The sequence below is a fragment of the Bombina bombina genome, chromosome 1 (genome assembly GCF_027579735.1).
Source record: "Bombina bombina isolate aBomBom1 chromosome 1, aBomBom1.pri, whole genome shotgun sequence".
In the NCBI taxonomy this organism is placed as follows: Eukaryota; Metazoa; Chordata; class Amphibia; order Anura; family Bombinatoridae; genus Bombina; species Bombina bombina.
The window spans coordinates 329910698-329931851 of record NC_069499.1 but is presented as its reverse complement, the minus strand read 5'-3'; the positions used below and the strand labels follow the sequence as shown (position 1 = coordinate 329931851).

Sequence of the window (21154 nt, the reverse complement as noted above, 5' to 3'; positions counted from 1 at the left end):
CTTGAAGAGCTCCCAGAACCAAATTCAAACTCCAAGGAGGAGAAATTGACTTAATGACAGGTTTTATACGAACCAAAGCTTGTACAAAACAATGAATATCAGGAAGAATAGCAATCTTTCTGTGAAAAAGAACAGAAAGAGCGGAGATTTGTCCTTTCAAAGAACTTGCGGACAAACCCTTATCTAAACCATCCTGAAGAAACTGTAAAATTCTCGGTATTCTAAAAGAATGCCAAGAAAAATGATGAGAAAGACACCAAGAAATATAAGTCTTCCAGACTCTATAATATATCTCTCGAGATACAGATTTACGAGCCTGTAACATAGTATTAATCACGGAGTCAGAGAAACCTCTATGACCAAGAATCAAGCGTTCAATCTCCATACCTTTAAATTTAAGGATTTCAGATCCGGATGGAAAAAAGGACCTTGTGACAGAAGGTCTGGTCTTAACGGAAGAGTCCATGGTTGGCAAGATGCCATCCGGACAAGATCCGCATACCAAAACCTGTGAGGCCATGCCGGAGCTATTAGCAGAACAAACGAGCATTCCCTCAGAATCTTGGAGATTACTCTTGGAAGAAGAACTAGAGGCGGAAAGATATAGGCAGGATGATACTTCCAAGGAAGTGATAATGCATCCACTGCCTCCGCCTGAGGATCCCGGGATCTGGACAGATACCTGGGAAGTTTCTTGTTTAGATGAGAGGCCATCAGATCTATCTCTGGGAGCCCCCACATTTGAACAATCTGAAGAAATACCTCTGGGTGAAGAGACCATTCGCCCGGATGCAACGTTTGGCGACTGAGATAATCCGCTTCCCAATTGTCTACACCTGGGATATGAACCGCAGAGATTAGACAGGAGCTGGATTCTGCCCAAACCAAAATTCGAGATACTTCTTTCATAGCCAGAGGACTGTGAGTCCCTCCTTGATGATTGATGTATGCCACAGTTGTGACATTGTCTGTCTGAAAACAAATGAACGATTCTCTCTTCAGAAGAGGCCAAAACTGAAGAGCTCTGAAAACTGCACGGAGTTCCAAGATATTGATCGGTAATCTCACCTCCTGAGATTCCCAAACTCCTTGTGCCGTCAGAGATCCCCACACAGCTCCCCAATCTGTGAGACTTGCATCTGTTGAAATTACAGTCCAGGTCGGAAGAACAAAAGAAGCCCCCTGAATTAAACGAAGGTGATCTGTCCACCACGTTAGAGAGTGCCGAACAATCGGTTTTAAAGATATTAATTGATATATCTTCGTGTAATCCCTGCACCATTGGTTCAGCATACAGAGCTGAAGAGGTCGCATGTGAAAACGAGCAAAGGGGATCGCGTCCGATGCAGCAGTCATAAGACCTAGAATTTCCATGCATAAGGCTACCGAAGGGAATGATTGAGACTGAAGGTTTCGACAGGCTGTAATCAATTTTAGACGTCTCTTGTCTGTTAAAGACAGAGTCATGGATACTGAATCTATCTGGAAACCCAGAAAGGTTACCCTTGTTTGAGGAATCAAAGAACTTTTTGGTAAATTGATCCTCCAACCATGATCTTGAAGAAACAACACAAGTCGATTCGTATGAGACTCTGCTAAATGTAAAGACTGAGCAAGTACCAAGATATCGTCCAAATAAGGAAATACCACAATACCCTGTTCTCTGATTACAGACAGAAGGGCACCGAGAATCTTTGTGAAAATTCTTGGAGCTGTAGCAAGGCCAAACGGTAGAGCCACAAATTGGTAATGCTTGTCTAGAAAAGAGAATCTCAGGAACTGATAATGATCTGGATGAATCGGAATATGCAGATATGCATCCTGTAAATCTATTGTGGACATATAATTCCCTTGCTGAACAAAAGGCAATATAGTCCTTACAGTTACCATCTTGAACGTTGGTATCCTTACATAACGATTCAATAATTTTAGATCCAGAACTGGTCTGAAGGAATTCTCCTTCTTTGGTACAATGAAGAGATTTGAATAAAACCCCATCCCCTGTTCCGGAACTGGAACTGGCATAATTACTCCAGCCAACTCTAGATCTGAAACACAATTCAGAAATGCTTGAGCTTTTACTGGATTTACTGGGACATGGGAAAGAAAAAATCTCTTTGCAGGAGGTCTCATCTTGAAACCAATTCTGTACCCTTCTGAAACAATGTTCTGAATCCAAGGATTGTGAACAGAATTGATCCAAATTTCTTTGAAAAAACGTAACCTGCCCCCTACCAGCTGAACTGGAATGAGGGCCGTACCTTCATGTGAACTTAGAAGCAGGCTTTGCCTTTCTAGCAGGCTTGGATTTATTCCAGACTGGAGATGGTTTCCAAACTGAAACTGCTCCTGAGGACGAAGGATCAGGCTTTTGTTCTTTGTTGAAACGAAAGGAACGAAAACGATTGTTAGCCCTGTTTTTACCTTTAGACTTTTTATCCTGTGGTAAAAAAGTTCCTTTCCCACCAGTAACAGTTGAAATAATAGAATCCAACTGAGAACCAAATAATTTGTTTCCCTGGAAAGAAATGGAAAGTAGAGTTGATTTAGAAGCCATATCAGCATTCCAGGTCTTAAGCCATAAAGCTCTTCTGGCTAAGATAGCCAGAGACATAAACCTAACATCAACTCTAATAATATCAAAAATGGCATCACAGATGAAATTATTAGCATGCTGGAGAAGAATAATAATATCATGAGAATCACGATTTGTTACTTGTTGCGCTAGAGTTTCCAACCAAAAAGTTGAAGCTGCAGCAACATCAGCCAATGATATAGCAGGTCTAAGAAGATTACCTGAACATAGATAAGCTTTTCTTAGAAAAGATTCAATTTTTCTATCTAAAGGATCCTTAAACGAGGTACCATCTGACGTAGGAATGGTAGTACGTTTAGCAAGGGTAGAAATAGCCCCATCAACTTTAGGGATTTTGTCCCAAAATTCTAACCTGTCAGGCGGAACAGGATATAATTGCTTAAAACGTTTAGAAGGAGTAAATGAATTACCCAATTTATCCCATTCCTTAGAAATTACTGCAGAAATAGCATTAGGAACAGGAAAGACTTCTGGAATAACCACAGGAGCTTTAAAAACCTTATCCAAACGTATAGAATTAGTATCAAGAGGACTAGAATCCTCTATTTCTAAAGCAATTAGTACTTCTTTAAGTAAAGAGCGAATAAATTCCATCTTAAATAAATATGAAGATTTATCAGCATCAATCTCTGAGATAGAATCCTCTGAACCAGAAGAGTCCAAAGAATCAGAATGATGGTGTTCATTTAAAAATTCATCTGTAGAGAGAGAAGATTTAAAAGACTTTTTACGTTTACTAGAAGGAGAAATAACAGACAAAGCCTTCTTTATGGATTCAGAAACAAAATCTCTTATGTTATCAGGAACATTCTGCACCTTAGATGTTGAGGGAACTGCAACAGGCAATGGTACATCACTAAAGGAAATATTATCTGCTTTAACAAGTTTGTCATGACAATTATTACAAACAACAGCTGGAGGAATAGCTACCAAAAGTTTACAGCAGATACACTTAGCTTTGGTAGATCCAGCAGGCAGTGGTTTTCCTGTAGTATCTTCTGGCTCAGATGCAACGTGAGACATCTTGCAATATGTAAGAGAAAAAACAACATATAAAGCAAAATAGATCAAATTCCTTATAAGACAGTTTCAGGAATGGGAAAAAAAAATGCCAAACATCAAGCTTCTAGCAACCAGAAGCAAATGAAAAATGAGACTGAAATAATGTGGAGACAAAAGCGACGCCCATATTTTTTGGCGCCAAATAAGACGCCCACATTATTTGGCGCCTAAATGCTTTTGGCGCCAAAAATGACGCCACATCCGGAACGCCGATATTTTTGGCGCAAAATAACGTCAAAAATGACGCAACTTCCGGCGACACGTATGACGCCGGAAACGGAAAAGAATTTTTGCGCCAAAAAAGTCCGCGCCAAGAATGACGCAATAAAATGAAGCATTTTCAGCCCCCGCGAGCCTAACAGCCCACAGGGAAAAAAGTCAAATTTTTGAGGTAAGAAAAAATATGAAAATTTAAAGCATAATCCCAAATATGAAACTGACTGTCTGGAAATAAGGAAAGTTGAACATTCTGAGTCAAGGCAAATAAATGTTTGAATACATATATTTAGAACTTTATAAATAAAGTGCCCAACCATAGCTTAGAGTGTCACAGAAAATAAGACTTACTTACCCCAGGACACTCATCTACATGTTTGTAGAAAGCCAAACCAGTACTGAAACGAGAATCAGTAGAGGAAATGGTAAATATAAGAGTATATCGTCGATCTGAAAAGGGAGGTAAGAGATGAATCTCTACGACCGATAACAGAGAACCTTATGAAATAGATCCCGTAGAAGGAGATCACTGCATTCAATAGGCAATACTCTCTTCACATCCCTCTGACATTCACTGCACACTGAGAGGAAAACCGGGCTCCAACTTGCTGCGGAGCGCATATCAACGTAGAATCTAGCACAAACTTACTTCACCACCTCCCTTGGAGGCAAAGTTTGTAAAACTGATTTGTGGGTGTGGTGAGGGGTGTATTTATAGGCATTTTAAGGTTTGGGAAACTTTGCCCCTCCTGGTAGGAATGTATATCCCATACGTCACTAGCTCATGGACTCTTGTTAATTACATGAAAGAAACAGAATTTATGCTTACCTGATAAATTACTTTCTCTTGCGGTGTATCCAGTCCACGGATTCATCCTTACTTGTGGGATATTCTCATTCCCTACAGGAAGTGGCAAAGAGAGCACACAGCAGAGCTGTCCATATAGCTCCCCCTCTGGCTCCGCCCCCCAGTCATTCGACCGATGGTTAGGAGAAAAAGGAGAAACCATAGGGTGCAGTGGTGACTGTAGTTTAAACAAGAAATTTTAACCTGACTTAATTGCCAGGGCGGGCCGTGGACTGGATACACCGCAAGAGAAAGTAATTTATCAGGTAAGCATAAATTCTGTTTTCTCTTGCAAGGTGTATCCAGTCCACGGATTCATCCTTACTTGTGGGATACCAATACCAAAGCTTTAGGACACGGATGAAGGGAGGGAACAAGACAGGTAACCTAAACGGAAGGCACCACTGCTTGCAAAACCTTTCTCCCAAAAATAGCCTCCGAAGAAGCAAAAGTATTGAATTTGTAAAATTTTGCAAAAGTATGCAGTGAAGACCAAGTCGTTGCCTTACAAATCTGTTCAACAGAAGCCTCATTCTTGAAGGCCCAAGTGGAAGCCACAGCTCTGGTGGAATGAGCTGTAATTCGTTCAGGAGGCTGCTGCCCAGCAGTCTCATAAGCCAATCGGATGATGCTTTTCAACCAGAAGGAAAGGGAGGTAGCCGTCGCTTTTTGACCTCTCCTCTTACCAGAATAGACAACAAACAAAGATGACGTTTGTCTGAAATCCTTAGTTGGTTGTAAAGAGAATTTCAAAGCCCGAACCACATCAAGATTGTGTAAAAGCCGTTCCCTTCTTAGAAGCTGGATTAGGACACAGAGAAGGAACAATGATTTCCTGGTTAATGTTCTTATTAGAAACAACTTTAGGAAGAAAACAGGTTTGGTACGCAAAACTACCTTATCTGCATGGAACACCAGATAGGGTGAATTACACTGCAAAGCAGACAATTCTGAAACTCTTCGAGCAGAAGATATAGCTACCAAAAACAAAACTTTCCAAGATAATAACTTAATATCTATGGAATGTAAAGGTTCAAACGGAACCCCTTGAAGAACTGAAAGAACTAAATTTAGACTCCATGGAGGAGCCACAGGTTTATAGACAGGCTTGATTCTGACTAACACCTGTGTAAACGCTTGAACATCTGGTACTTCTGCCAGGCGCTTGTGTAAAAGGATAGACAGAGCGGATATCTGCCCCTTTAAGGAACTAGCGGATAAACCTTTCTCCAATCCTTCTTGGAGAAAAGACAATATCCTTGGAATCCTAATCTTACTCCACGAGTAACCCTTGGATTCACACCAACAAAGATATTTCCGCCATATCTTATGGTAAATTTTCCTGGTGACAGGTTTTCTAGCTTGGATCAGAGTATCTATGACTGATTCAGAGAACCCATGCTTGGATAGAATTAAGCGTTCAATCTGCAATCAGTCAGCTGCAGAGAAACTAGATTTGGATGCTTGAATGGACCCTGTATTAGAAGATCCTGCCTCATTGGCAGTGTACATGGTGGGACAGATGACATGTCCACTAGGTCTGCATACTAAGTCCTGCGTGGCCACGCAGGCGCTATCAGAATTACAGAGGACTTCTCCTGTTTGATTCTTGCTACCAGCCGAGGAAGAAGGGGAAACGGTGGAAAGACATAGGCCAGATTGAAGGACCAAGGCGCTACTAGAGCATCTATCAATGCCGCCTTGGGGTCCCTGGACCTGGAACCGTAAAGAGGAAGTTTGGTGTTCTGACGGGACGCCATCAGATCCAACTCTGGAATGCCCCATAGCTGAGTCAGCTGAGCAAATACCTCTGGGTGGAGTTCCCACTCCCCCGGGTGAAAAGTCTGACGACTTAGGAAATCCGCTTCCCAGTTGTCTACTCCTGGGATGTGAATTGCAGATAGATGGCAAGAGTGATCCTCCGCCCACCTGATTATCTTGGTTACTTCCTTCATCGCTAAGGAACTCTTTGTTCCTCCCTGATGATTTATGTATGCTACAGTCGTGATGTTGTCCGACTGAAATCTGAATAACTTGGCCGCCGCTAGCTGAGGCCATGCCTGGAGCGTGTTGAATATCGCTCTTAGTTCCAAAATGTTTATCGGGAGAAGAGACTCTTCCCGAGACCATAGGCCCTGAGCTTTCAGGGAGCCCCAGAACGCGCCCCAGCCTAACAGACTGGCGTCGGTCGTTACAATGATCCACTCCGGTCTGCGAAAGCACATTCCCTGCGACAGGTGATCCTGAGACAACCACCAGAGAAGAGAATCTCTGGTTTTCTGGTCCAGTTGGATTTGAGGAGACAAATCTGCATAATCTCCATTCCACTGTTTGAGCATGCACAATTGCAGTGGCCTGATATGAATTCGAGCAAAAGGGACTACGTCCATTGCTGCTACTAATAATCCGATTACCTCCATGCACTGAGCTACAGAAGGCCGAGGAATGGAATGAAGAACTCGGCAAGTACTTAGAAGCTTTAACTTTCTGACCTCCGTCAGAAATATTTTCATTTCTACCGAGTCTATTAATGTTCCCAGGAAGGGAACCCTTGTGAGCGGGGACAGAGAACTTTTTTCGGTGTTCACCTTCCACCCGTGAGACCTTAGAAAGGCCAGAACAATATCCGTATGAGCCTTGGCTCTGGGAAAAGACGACGCCTGTATTAAGATGTCGTCCAGATAGGGTGCTACTGCAATGCCCCGCGGTCTCAGTACCGCTAGAAGGGAACCTAGCACCTTTGTGAAAATTCTGGGAGCGGTGGCCAACCCGAAGGGAAGGGCCACAAACTGGTAATGCTTGTCCAGAAAAGCGAACCTTAGGAACTGATGGTGATCTTTGTGGATAGGAATATGAAGGTACGCATCCTTTAGATCCACGGTAGTCATATATTGACCCTCCTGGATCATCGGTAAGATTGTCCGAATGGTTTCCATCTTGAAAGATGGAACTCTGAGGAATTTGTTTAGAATTTTTAGATCCAGGATTGGTCTGAAAGTCCCTTCCTTTTTGGGAACCACAAACAGGTTTAGTAAAAACCCAGTCCTTGTTCTGTAATTGGAACTGGATATATCACTCCCATCTTGAGTAGATCTTCTACACAGCGTAAGAACGCCTCTTTCTTTGTCTGGTCTGTAGACAGACGAGAAATGTGGAACCTTCCCCTTGGAGGAGAGTCCTTGAATTCTAGAAGATATCCCTGAGCAACTATCTCTAATACCCAGGGAACATCTCTTGCCCAAGCCTGAGCAAAGAGAGAGAGTCTGCCCCCTACCAGATCCGGTCCTGGATCGGGGGCTACCCCTTCATGCTGTCTTAGTAGCAGCTGCAGGCTTCTTGGCCTGTTTACCCTTGTTCCAGCCCTGCAAAGGCTTCCAGGTTGCCTTGGGCTGTGAAGTGTTACCCTCTTGCTTTGCGGTAGCAGAGGCTGAAGCAGGACCGCTCCTGAAGTTGCGAAAGGAATGAAAATTAGCCTTGTTTTTAGCCTTAAAAGGCCTATCTTGCGGGAGGACATGGCCCTTTCCCCCAGTGATATCCGAAATGATCTCTTTTAACTCGGGCCCGAAAAGGGTCTTTCCCTTGAAAGGAATATTCAGTAATTTTGTTTTAGACGACACGTCGGCCAACCATGATTTAAGCCAAAACGCTCTGCGCGCCATGATGGCAAAACCAGAATTTTTCGCCGATAATTTAGCTAATTGCAAAGCGGCATCTGTGATAAAAGAATTAGCCAGCTTTAGAGCCTTAATTCTATCCATAATTTCGTCATATGAGGTCTCCGTCTGGAGCAACTCCTCCAGCGCCTCAAACCAGAAAGCCACTGCAGTAGTTACAGGCAATAGGTTGGAGAAGGAAACCTTCTTGAACAAATATTTTCTTTGGTAAACCTAATTTTTTTATCCATAGGATCTTTGAAAGCACAACTGTCTTCAATTGGTATGGTTGTGCACTTGGCTAGTGTTGAAACTGCCCCCTCTACCTTAGGGACCGTCTGCCACGCGTCCCGCCTGGGATCAGTTATGGGGAACATTTTCTTAAAGATAGGTGGGGGAACAAAAGGTACACCTGGCCTTTCCCACTCCCTACCAACAATATCCGCCACCCTCTTAGGGATCGGAAACGCATCAGTGTATACAGGGACTTCTAGATATTTGTCCATTTTACACAATTTCTCTGGGACCACCATAGGGTCACAATCATCCAGAGTTGATAAGACCTCCCTAAGCAGTATGCGGAGGTGTTCCAATTTAAATGCTAGTGAATCTGATTCTGCCCGCTGAGAAACTTTTCCTGAATCAGAAATTTCTCCCTCAGACGTAACATCCCTCGCCCCTACTTCAGAGTGTTGTGAGGGTACGTCAGATAAGCCTCCCAAAGCTTCCGACTGCTCCTCATCTGTTCTCAAAACAGAGCTATCGCGCTTTTTAGGAAAACTGGCAGTTTGGATAGAAAGGCCGCAAGGGAATTATCCATGACTGCCGCCAGTTGTTGCAATGTAATAGGTGCTAATGCACTAGAGGTACTAGGTATCGCTGGAGCGGGCGTAACTGGTGATGACACATGGGGAGTGGACGGCGGACTATCCTCATTACCTTCAGTCAAAGAATCATCTAGGGCTATATTTTTAAGTGACACAATATGATCTTTAAAGTGTATAGACACATTAGTGCACTTGGGACACATTTTGAGTGGGGGTTCCACCATGGCTTCTGAACACATAGAACAAGGCTTTTCCTTAGTGTCAGACATGTTTAACAGATTGGTATTATACACAAGCAGGCTTGGAAAAACACTTTATGTAATAAAAAATACAATTTGCAATAAATGGTACTGTGCCTTTAAGATAATAAAAGAGCACACAATTTTACAAAACGGTGAAAAATGAACCAAATCTCTTGAAATTTTTACAGTATGTGCCTAATGCTTCGATATGATTGCACAGCAAGTTTCAGCCTGATTAACCATTTAATGCCCAAACCGGAGCCGCCTAAAGAAAACAACCGGTTAATAAACTACAGCACCTTGCCACAGCAGCCTGCTGTGGCCCTACCTTCCCTTAAGGATTGAATTTGAGAAAATCAAGCCTCCTGAAGTCCTCAAGCAGTCTCTGGACCCATGTGAAGCAGCATGCAGGGAAATCTTGTCAGAATAAACTGCGCAACTGAGGCGCGAAATTAGGCCCCTCCCACTCCACTCCGGAGCTGTGGGGCCTTCAGAACCCAATTTAGGTGACTAAAAATAATGCCATGTGGAATAAAACCCCAATAAACACATCAAAAGTGCTTAAAAGTGTCAATAAAGAGCATTTTTCTAAACAAAATAATCGATTGCCCTGTTAAAGTGATAACCAGTCTATTGAGCCCACTTAAATAAGCCTCTAGTTCTATACTAAGTTTCAGAACATGGCTTACCCTTCCCACATGGGGAATCTTGTCAGTCTTCTAGCATTATCTTGTCTTGACTAGAAAAAAGATGACTGAAACATACCTCAAAGCAGTTAAGCCTGCAAACTGTTCCCCCCAACTGAAGTTTTCTGGTACTCCTCAGTCCTGTTTGGGAACAGCAATGGATTTTAGTTACAAAATGCTAAAATCATTTTCCTCTCAGCAGAATTCTTCATCATATTTCTGCCAGAGAATAAATAGCACAAACCGGTACTATTTAAAAATAACAAACTTTTGATTGAAGCTATAAAAACTACAAATCTAACACCACATTCACTTTACCCTCCCGTGGAGATGATACTTGTTAGAGCGGCAAAGAGAATGACTGGGGGGCGGAGCCAGAGGGGGAGCTATATGGACAGCTCTGCTGTGTGCTCTCTTTGCCACTTCCTGTAGGGAATGAGAATATCCCACAAGTAAGGATGAATCCGTGGACTGGATACACTTTGCAAGAGAAACAGCTATTTAGACGAAAACTAGTGTTTAGAATAATATTGAATTTAAAAGGATATAGGTATACTATCTTAAGAACTGATCAATTGGCACCAAGTTTTGTTCTAAAGGTGCATTGGTCATGTGCAATGAATTAAGGAATGTGAGGGAACCCTACCTTATTTCTAAAGTACTGTAGGATAACCGAACATATTTTATTATTGATTTCCTATATTAATTGTTAAGTACAGGGAGTTAATAGGTGGATTTGGATGTGGATATCTTTGTTTGATTTGTTGTATTGTAGAGCTGTAGGGTACTGTCCAATATCCTTTATATGGTCAGAAAGAGGTAACTAGAGGAGACCTATGATGATGGATAGGTGCTATCATGTGTATGTGTGGTTTTGTATATATGTGTATAAGGGCTTGAAGGCTAGGACTAACACTAGGTAGAAGTTATTTTATTATCATTGTTAGATGTTGGTAGATATTAAGTTTATTCTACAAATAGGTTTACATCATATCTCCTATTGATACCTGTAGGTATTCTGGTTGCTAACATGAAAATCCAATAAACTTCCCTTTGGAGTAGGGTTTTCAATCTATCTCCTCCTTGATGGTCCTTATTTACTTGTTCTATACCTTGGAAAGAGAAATTGTTGATATGAGCTGTGTGTGTATGAAAATGTTTTGCTATTGGTGTTCTAGGAATTGTTTCTTCTATAGAGATAAGGTGCTCCCTAATCCTATCTTTTAGTGGCCGGGTGGTAATACCTACATATTGAAGTTTGCACTCCTTGCAAGTTACTAGATAGATTACGAATGTAGAGGTACAATTAATTCTACTCTTAATTTAGTATTCTTTCCCTGTTTGAGTTGATATGAAAGTTTTGCTTTTATTGGCATAGTAGCAGCTCTTGCATGGAATGTGTCCCCATTTGTAGAAGCCTGTCGAGGGTGTAAGCCAACTGGCATATCTGGGTTCCTTTCTATTGAATTTTTTCTTTAGTATATCACCTATATTTGTGGCCTTTTTTGCTGTGATTTTTACTTTATTATCTAGTTTGAACTTGACGTGTTTTATCTCCATTGAGAACTGGTATATATTTCCTGATAATACCACAGATTTTGTAAAATTGTATACTATATCTAGTTGTAAAGTATATGAAATCTGTATCTGGTGTATCAGTACTATCATTGATCATATGCATATATTGATGTTTATTCTTATGAGTTTTCTTGTTTATGGTCAAGTTAGGGTTATTCATAGTTTTGTTTAATAAAGTTTGTCCATTTTGGATACCTGTATCATAGTTCTGTTAAGTGCAGATCTATTATAGCCCCTGGCTATGAGTCTATTGGATAACATTTGGGCTTCATGTTTGTATGATTTGAGTGTGGAGCAATTCCTGCGTAGTCGAAGAAATTGTCCCTTAGGGATCCCCTTCCTCATATGAGGTGCATGACAGGAGTCTGCCCTCAGAATGGTGTTCCTGGAGAGGGGTTTGTTATAATTAGATATGTTAATATTGTTATTGTCATCATATTGTAAATCTAAATATTTAATACTTTTTTGGTCAGCTTTATAGGTGAAAGTGAGGTTTAAATCATTGTTGTTAAGATGTGTTATAAATTCAGGGATTGTTGTGGCCTGATCATCTTTGTAGATCAGGATCAGGTCATCTATAAACCTCCCATATGTTATGATATTGGGCTTGAGATGGCATTCACCTCCAAAGATGTGGCTGGTATCAAAATATCTCATATACAAGTTAGCATAGGAGCGGGCAAATTTTGCCCCCATGGCCGTGCCACATCTTTGGAGATAATAGGTCCCCTCAAACACAAAATAATTGTGAGTCAGGAGATAATGTGTAACTTCTATTAGAAAGTCTATGAAAATGTTTGGAAAATCTTTATATCTTTCTAGCATGAATTTCAGTGCTTTAAGGCCTTCTGAGTGGGGGATGTTTGAGTAAAGCGACGAGACATCTACAGTCAACCATTTATAGTTATTGTGCCATTTGATAGTTTCTATTCTATTAATTAAATGTGTGCTATCTCTAATGTATCCTGGTAGAGATTTAACTACTTGTTGGAGAGCATTGTCTAACCAGTCTCCCAGTCTCTCACATAGAGAACCCCTACTGGCCACTATGGGCCTCCCTAGTGGCTTGTCTAGGGTTTTGTGTATCTTAGGGACTATGCGAAAGGTTGGGACTATAGGGTATTCTATCATACAATGTTGGACAAATTGTGGTTTAATTAAACCTTGTTCACAAGCTGTATCTAATAAAGTGTAAAGTTCGTTTTTGAATTTATCTGTTTGGTTGAAAGTTAGTCTTTGATTTTGAATTTAGTGTTTGTTTGTTTTTGTTATTCAGGTAATTAAATTTAATTTATTTAATTGTATTTAATTTAGGTAATTTATTTAATTGTAGTGTAGTATTAGGTGTTAGTGTAACTTAGGTTAGGTTTTATTTTACAGGTAAATTTTTATTTATTTTAGCTAGGTAGTTAGTAAATAGTTAATAACTATTTAGTAACTATTCTACCTAGTTAAAATAAATACAAACTTGCCTGTAAAATAAAAATAAACCCTAAGCTAGATCCAATGTTAATATTAGTTATATTGTAGCTAGCTTAGGGTTTATTTTACAGGTATTTATTTTTAAATAGGAATTATTTAGGTAATGATAGTAATTTTATTTAGATTTATTTAAATTATATTTAAGTTAGGGGGTGTTAGGGTTAGACTTAGGTTTAGGGGTTAATAAATATAGTATAGTGGCGGCGACACTGGGGGTGGCAGATTAGGGGTTAATAAATGTAGATAGGTGGCGGCGATGTTAGGAACAGCAGATTATGGGTTAATAATATTTAACTAATCTTTGCGAGGCGGGAGTGCGGCGGTTTAGGGGTTAATATGATTATTCTAGTGGCGGCGATGTCCGGAGCGGCAGATTAGGGGTTAATAATTTTATTTTAGTGTTTGCGATGCAGGAGGGCCTCAGTTTAGGGGTTAAGAGGTAGTTTATGGGTGTTAGTGTACTTTGTAACACTTTAGTTATGAGTTCTATGCTACAGCTTTGTAGTGTAAAACTCATAACTACTGACTTTAGAATGCATTACGAATCTTGACGGGATAGGGGGTACCGCTCACTTTTTGGCCTCCCAGGACAAGCTCGTAATACCGACGCTATGGAAGTCCCATAGAAAAAAAGACTATACGCAATTTGCGTAAATTGATTTGCATTAAGGCCAAAAAAGTGTGCAGTTCCCCTAAATCTGCAAGACTCGTAATACCAGCGGTAGTAAAAAAGCAGTGTTATGAGGCTTAACGCTGTTTTTTTACTCATAACACAAGACTCATAATCTAGCCGAATATTTGATCAAATGGGCTCCAAAAAGTGTGCATGGTGACTATATTAAAATGACATATTAATGCATTTTTAACACATCATAAATTTTTATATGACACGAGAATACACTTATAACCAAATTAGAGTTTCTTCTTGTTAATACATGTACATAGAATAGTATTCTGGTGGCCTTACCTCAGCCCAGGTAAATCTGACTGATGATGGGGCCACTACCAGCAAAGGCCATTCTGCACGGTAATATGCTGCTATGCAGATTGCCTGTATTGTTTTCCCTAAGCCCATGTCATCTGCAATGAGCAGTCTTCCTTCCCGTGATATGGCAAAGCTGAAAATAAAGAACAAGGTTAACTTACTAGTACAAAACAATTCTTAAAATACCAAAAAGAGACTACAAATTGTGCCAAATTATTGGGAAAAAGGAAATTTATGCTTACCTGATAAATGTATTTCTTTTACGATATGACGAGTCTACGGATTTCATCCTTACTTATGGGATTACGCCTCCTGGTCAGCAGGAGGAGGCAAAGAGCACCACAGCAGAGCTGTATATATAGCTCCTCCCTTCCCTCCCACTCCAGTCATTCGACCGAAGTTAGGAAGAGAAAGGAAAAGCCAAGGTGCAGAGGTGACTGAAGTTTAACAAAAATAAAGACCTGTCTTAGAAAATGACAGGGTTGGCCGTGGGCTCGTCATATCGTAAAATAAATACATTTATCAGGTAAGCATAAATTTCCTTTTCTTTTACAAGATATGACGAGTCCACGGATTTCATCCTTACTTATGGGATACAATACCAAAGCTATAGGACACGGATGAAAGGGAGGGACAAGACAGGAACCTAAACGGAAAGGCACCACTGCTTGAAGAACCTTTCTCCCAAAAACAGCCTTGGACGAGGCAAATGTATCAAATTTGTAAAATTTAAAAAAAGAGTGAAGAGACGACCAAGTTGCAGCCTTGCAAATCTGTTCAACAGAAGCATCATTTTTAAATGTCCATGAGGAAGCCAAAGCCCTAGTAGAATGAGCCGTAATTCTTTCAGGAGGCTGCTGTCCAGCAGTCTCATATGCAAAACAGATGATACTCTTCAGCCAAAAAGAAAGAGAGGTAGCCGTAGCTTTCTGGCCCCTACGTTTTCCAGAAAAAAACAACAAATAATGAAGATGATTGACGAAAATCTTTAGTCGCCTGCAAGTAAAACTTCAGGGCACGGACCACGTCCAAGTTATGTAACAGACACTCCTTCTTAGAAGAAGGATTAGGACACAAGGAAGGAACAACAATTTCCTGATTAATTGTTAGGAATTATTGATAGCATGAGTAGCGCCATCTTGTTCTTGGCTGCCATTTTGTCTTTGTCATCCATCTTGTCTGAATAACCTTTATTATAGTGGTTTATTCTGTAGTGAGAAATACATGTTTGTTATTATTCTCTGCAAAGCTAGTTAACCTTGTAGATGTTCCTGGCGCAACGCCTGGAGGGTACTCTCTCTATAAGATGCTCAAATAACCTTGTCTTCATCCTAGACGCACTCCTTATTATGACTATAGAAATATTGTTTATGAGCTAGTATTATTCCTGACAAACACTGTGTAAAATGACGCGGTCATAACGTGTCATCAAGTTAACCCTGTATGCTGTAATTGTTGGCTATAAGACATGTTGTGCGTCTTTCAATAAACAGAATAGTTTTAGATCATTGCTGCGTGGTCTGAATTACTGTTCTCTGGACGTCCTTATCAAATAATCTATTCATCTCCAGTTGGTAAGGTGTGCCTGAGGCCCAGTCCAGAACTGACACGCTCCCCCCCTGAAAACAACACCTTACAGTTTCTGGTGTCAGCTCCTGGGATTCGCACTGGGTAAGTAGATGAGTGTTTTTTACTCTACTTTCCCTCTGTGAATCTGAACCTAAATTTAGTTGGTTTTATTTTTGTAATAGGTGTTGGTTATATATGATAAAGGGTTAAAGGGGATCCTGTAGTAGAAGCAGGGTTTTGCGGAGGTTTTCAGACCTGCCGGCAGTTGTGATAATCCCAGGCGGGTTAAAGTCCTGTGCTGGTTTGGACAGGTATTGTAGTCCTGTCTGGTGAAGTGCGCAAGATAAAAGTTAGCATCCATTTGACGGGAGGTTATCAGTCCCCCGTGCAAGTTGGCATCACTGTGTTGTGATGACTGAGTCTCATCTGTGTTGAAGTTATCCCTATATACAGTCCTATAGTAAAGTTTTTGTTACCTATCACTGGATTTGAACTGATATTTGATGCTCTGCTTTTGCTTGCATGCTTTTAATTGCTATTTGATTGCTGTGCTTTGCTTAGAGAATATTAAGTGACTGTGCTTTTTAGCATTGCTGCTCTTATTGTGCATGTAAAAATGTGGTCTGCTCATAGCAAAATATGGATAATAATGCATATTAAAAAGAGGAGAAGGAGATTGCATTTTTAATGTCTACAAAGGGGTTAACAGAAGCAGAGAGATATCCACTCCAGAAAGGGAGGGGATGATAAAAAACTGTCAGTGAGCACCGCTGTATAGAGTATAGCGAAAAAAAGGAAAAAAAAACTGTTACAGAAGCTCCGTTGTATGCGTGTTTGCAGTAATGAAAAGGAGATTTTGTATATTTGATGTGTAATGTGTTGGTTTTCACTGTGTCTGGTATTGCGTGTAAAAGATTCGCTTAAAAAAAGAAAAAAAAAGAAAAAAAAAGAAAAAAAAAAAAAGAAAAAAAAAAAAGAGCGGATGTATTATCCGGTTTGAAAATTTTCTCAGTCTGTTGGGAAATGGCCATTCTTTGCAGAATCGGACACTTTCAAATACATTTTAAATTTGGTGGAAAGTTAATCTTATTGTATTTTTATGTGTCTTTGGTATGTTATGAAATATATGTTTTCCTGAGAAGGAAAGAAAAAAAGAAAGTGAATTTCTGGTATGCGAGATATGAGTTTGTGTGTGTGTGTGTGTATCGCTGTAAAAATGACCTTGGTGTATTTTCCTTTCTGTATGGTAATTATTTAGGCTAGTTTCTTAGCTAAGAAAGCAAATGTTGTAATGAGGTATTTTATAGTGTTATTTTTATAACTGTATTTTAAAGTCAACAGCATGTTTTAATTATGTGTGTTATTTAATAGCAGTTTTTAGTTTTAAGTGATATTTGTTGTATGCAAATAAAAAATAAAAAAAACTGTCCACCTGTTGCGGCATATAAATATAGTGTTTTTGCAAGTGAACTAATTAAGGGATTTGTGAATGTGCGGATGATTGAATGACCTTTGGTCATGTTCTGGTAAATGAAAAGGATTAACAGGTTGATTCAAGTATGTTGTATTTGCAAGATTTGTGCATGGCGTTAGTGGAAAAGATAAAATATGGTTATAAGCTGCATGTCATTAAAATTTATCTTAAGTATTTGAGTCCGTTTCTGTTGCAAGTAAATTAATGCAGTAGAAGTTTTAATAGAAATGGGTATTATTTATGCGGTGATGGCTCTCATTTAAATATGCAGGTCATGATACGGTACAGAAGTAGAATTTTTGTGGTAAATAATACAAGTTTCCTAAATCATGGCTAGGGTATACATATGTAATTTACATGATAAATGGTTAGTCCTTAAAGGGACAGTACACTGTAACATAGTTTTGATATTAATGTATTTTCAATGACTGGTGATACAAGCTGAATAGTTTAAAATGTAGGAGAAGTTGCATTTGTGAGTTTATTTGTATATATATAAAGTAAATTGCAATGGGTTGAATTTTTGATAATAAGTATATTTTATTGTGTTCCTTATCTTATATTTGTCTGTAAAACCGGAGCTCAGGGCTTAGACAGAGCAATGGAAAATTGTCATTTTATTATTTAAAGGACCAGTTCACTCATGTGAAAGGAGTTCATGAGCAGCAATAGCACTGTATTAGCAGTTTGCAAAATATATTTTTTGAGACCTTTCCTTGTATATATTCTTTTTAAATCTGCCGTTTAGAAAGCAGACATTTACGCAGTGTAACTTAATTCTCTCTGTAATGCAAACTGAACTGATAAATTGACTGCAATCTTGGTGTTGCGATCTGTGAAACTAGCAAAAAAAGAAGGGGAAAAAAAGAGGAGAGAAAATATTTAAAGGGATATAGGCAAACTGATATAAAATCTGAGATTTTAAAGAAATATTTACAGAGAGAGACAATGAGGTTTACTGTAAGCCTAACACTAGTATATTTAACTGTGTCAGCAGTTTCAATTCAAGATATTTTTTTTAATTTAGGTAAAATGTCCCTTTAACTAGCCTGCACCCCACTGTGTGTTTTTTTATGCTGGCTGTGTTTGCTTAGGCTATTTAATGAACGTCAGTATACATTTTTTATTATAAGTAAGGCCAATGGATCAATGGGAACAAGTTAAAGGGGATTTTTTTTTAGACAAACTATCCTTTTTAATCTATTAGTGTAAATTATTATTATTATTATTCTTTTGTAGAAAGCTTATTTTTTGTTATATACAGTTGTTATATTTGGCTAGAGAGCTGCGAAATGATGAATATCAAATTATAAAACAAAGTTGAATCAAATAATTGTGTTTTTATTAAAATTTTGGTTATGTAAAAGTATAGACTGGATTCCAGAGCTTTTCACAAATTATTTGTGCCACACCTGATTTATTTAACAGTGGATGATGGCCGAGGATTGGACTGAAGGGTTCGGCATGTATTCAGAATCTTTAACTTTCCGTCAAAAAGATTTTCATGGATACAGAGTCTATTAGAGTTCCCAGGAAAGGAACCCTTATCTGTGGAATTAATTAACTCTTTTCTAGATTTACCTTCCACCCGTGAGTACTTAAAAAGGATAGAACAATGTCGGTATGAGACTTTGTCAGCTGATAACACGACGCCTGGATCAGAAAATCGTCCAGATAAGGCGCCACTGCAATGCCCCGCGGCCTGAGAACCGCCAGCAGAGACCCTAGAACCTTCGTGAAGATCCTGGGTGCCGTGGCCAACCCGAAAGGAAGGGCCACGAACTGAAAATGTTTGTCCAGAAAGGCAAACCTCAGTAACTGGTGATGATCTCTTTGGATAGGAATATGAAGATATGCATCCTTTAAGTCCACGGTAGACATATATTGACCCTCCTGGATCAATGGAAGAATTGTCCGAATAGTCTCCATCTTGAAGGATGGGACTCTGAGAAACTTGTTTAGACTTTTAAGATCTAAAATGGGTCGGAACGTTCCCTCTTTTTTGGGAACTACAAAAAGATTTGAGTAAAACCCCTGCCCCTTTTCCTGTATTGGAACGGGGCAAATTACTCCCATAGTGGAGAGGTCTCTTACACAATGTAAGAACGCCTCTCTTTTTATCTGGTCTACAGACAATCGTGAAAGAAGAAACCTTCCCCTTGGGAAGGAATTTTTGGACTCCAGCTGATACCCTTGAGACACAATTTCCAGTGTCCAGGGATCCTGAACGTCTCTTATCCAAGCCTGGACAAAGAGAGAAAGTCTGCCCCCTACTAGATCTGGTCCCGGATCGGGGACCGCCCCTTCATGCTGTCTTGGGAGCAGCAGCGGGCTTTTTGGGTTGTTTACCCTTGTTCCAAGCATGGTTGGGTCTCCAGATGGCCTTGGTTTGAGGAAAGCTCCCTTCCTGTTTAGCGGCAGAGGAAGGGGGGACTACTTTGAAATTACGAAAGGAACGAAAATTACTCTTTCGTCCCCTTTGCTTAGATATTTTGTCTTGAGGGAGGAGATGACCCTTACCTCCCGTAATATTAGAAATGATTTCTTTCAAATCAGGCCCGAATAGGGTCTTTCCCTTGAAGGGAATAGCCAGAAGCTTCGATTTAGAGGACACATCCGCAGACCAAGATTTTAACCATAAGGCTCTGCGCGCTAAAATGGAAAATCCTGAATTCTTAGCCGCCAATTTGGCGATCTGAAAGGCGGCATCCTTAATAAAAGAATTAGCCAGCTTAAGGGCCTTAATTCTATCCATTATTTCTTCTAAAGGAGTCTCAGTCTTCAGAGACTCTTCTAGGGCGTCAAACCAAAAGGCAGCCGCAGTTGTGACTGCTACAATGCAGGCCGTTGATTGTAATAGAAACTCTTGATGAACATATAGCTTTTTTAGAAGACCCTCCAACTTTTTATCCATAGGGTCTTTGAAAGCACAACTGTCCTCAATAGGGATAGTCGTATGCTTAGCCAGGGTAGAGATAGCTCCCTCCACCTTAGGGATCGTTTGCCAAGAGTCCCGAACGTTGTCAGCTATAGGGTACATCTTCTTAAAAATAGGGGAAGGGGAGAACAGGATACCCGGTCTTTCCCATTCCCTTGTAACAATCTCTGAAATTCTCTTAGGAACCGGAAAAAAATCTGAATAAGAAGGGACCTCTAAGTATTTGTCCATTTTACATAATTTCTCTGGTGGGACCACAATAGAGTCGCAGTCGTCCAGAGTCATCAAAACCTCTCGCAGCAGAAGGCGTAGGTGTTCAAGTTTAAATCTGAAGGACAGGACTTCCGGCTCTGTCGGGGGTAAAGCACTTCCTGAGTCAGACAATTCCCCCTCAGACAGGGCCTCCCTACTCCCCAATTCAGAGCCCTGGGAAGGTATATCAGAGATAGCCATTAAAGTATCAGAAGTCGCAGGGACCGCGTGGGTCTCTGACCTACTGCATTTGCCCTGTAAAACCGGCAACTTAGATAAAACTTCTGTAAGAGTGGAGGACATAACTGCAGCCATATCCTGCAGAGTGAATGAAGTGGACGCAGTTGAAAAACATGGCGTCGCTTGAGTGGGCGCTAAAGGCTGTGACGCTTGGGGAGAAAATTGCGGCATACCCTGAGTCTCATCAGTCTGAGAAACATCCTTAGGTATATCCTTGTTAAGGAAAATTTGCTCTCTACATTGCAATGCCCTCTCAGTGCATAAGGGACAAAAAGTAAGTGGGGGTTCCACATTGGCATTTATACACATGGGACAAGTACTGGCATTAAGATCATCCATAGTGAAAAACAAAATGGTATTCAGATATGTAATATACCTTTAACAAAAACTGTTGCAAAACAAAAACGGCTGTGCCTTTAATAAAAATCAAAAATCTTTTGTACAGTACACTGTGCAAAAAATGTTTTAACCGTGGCTTTGGAAGATAAAATGTTGTGTTTTATGTAT

At 40.1% G+C, this 21154-nt stretch overlaps 1 protein-coding gene across 3 annotated transcripts in view; it reads right to left on the bottom strand.

The window, feature by feature from the left end:
• Positions 1–21154, bottom strand: part of SMARCAL1 (SWI/SNF related, matrix associated, actin dependent regulator of chromatin, subfamily a like 1) — a 440164-nt gene that overhangs the window by 341021 nt on the left and 77989 nt on the right. For all 3 annotated transcript variants that reach the window (XM_053698110.1, XM_053698109.1, XM_053698111.1), the window contains exon 7: positions 14157–14307. In XM_053698110.1, the coding sequence (XP_053554085.1) occupies positions 14157–14307 (151 nt within the window). The remainder of the gene's footprint in view (positions 1–14156; positions 14308–21154) is intronic.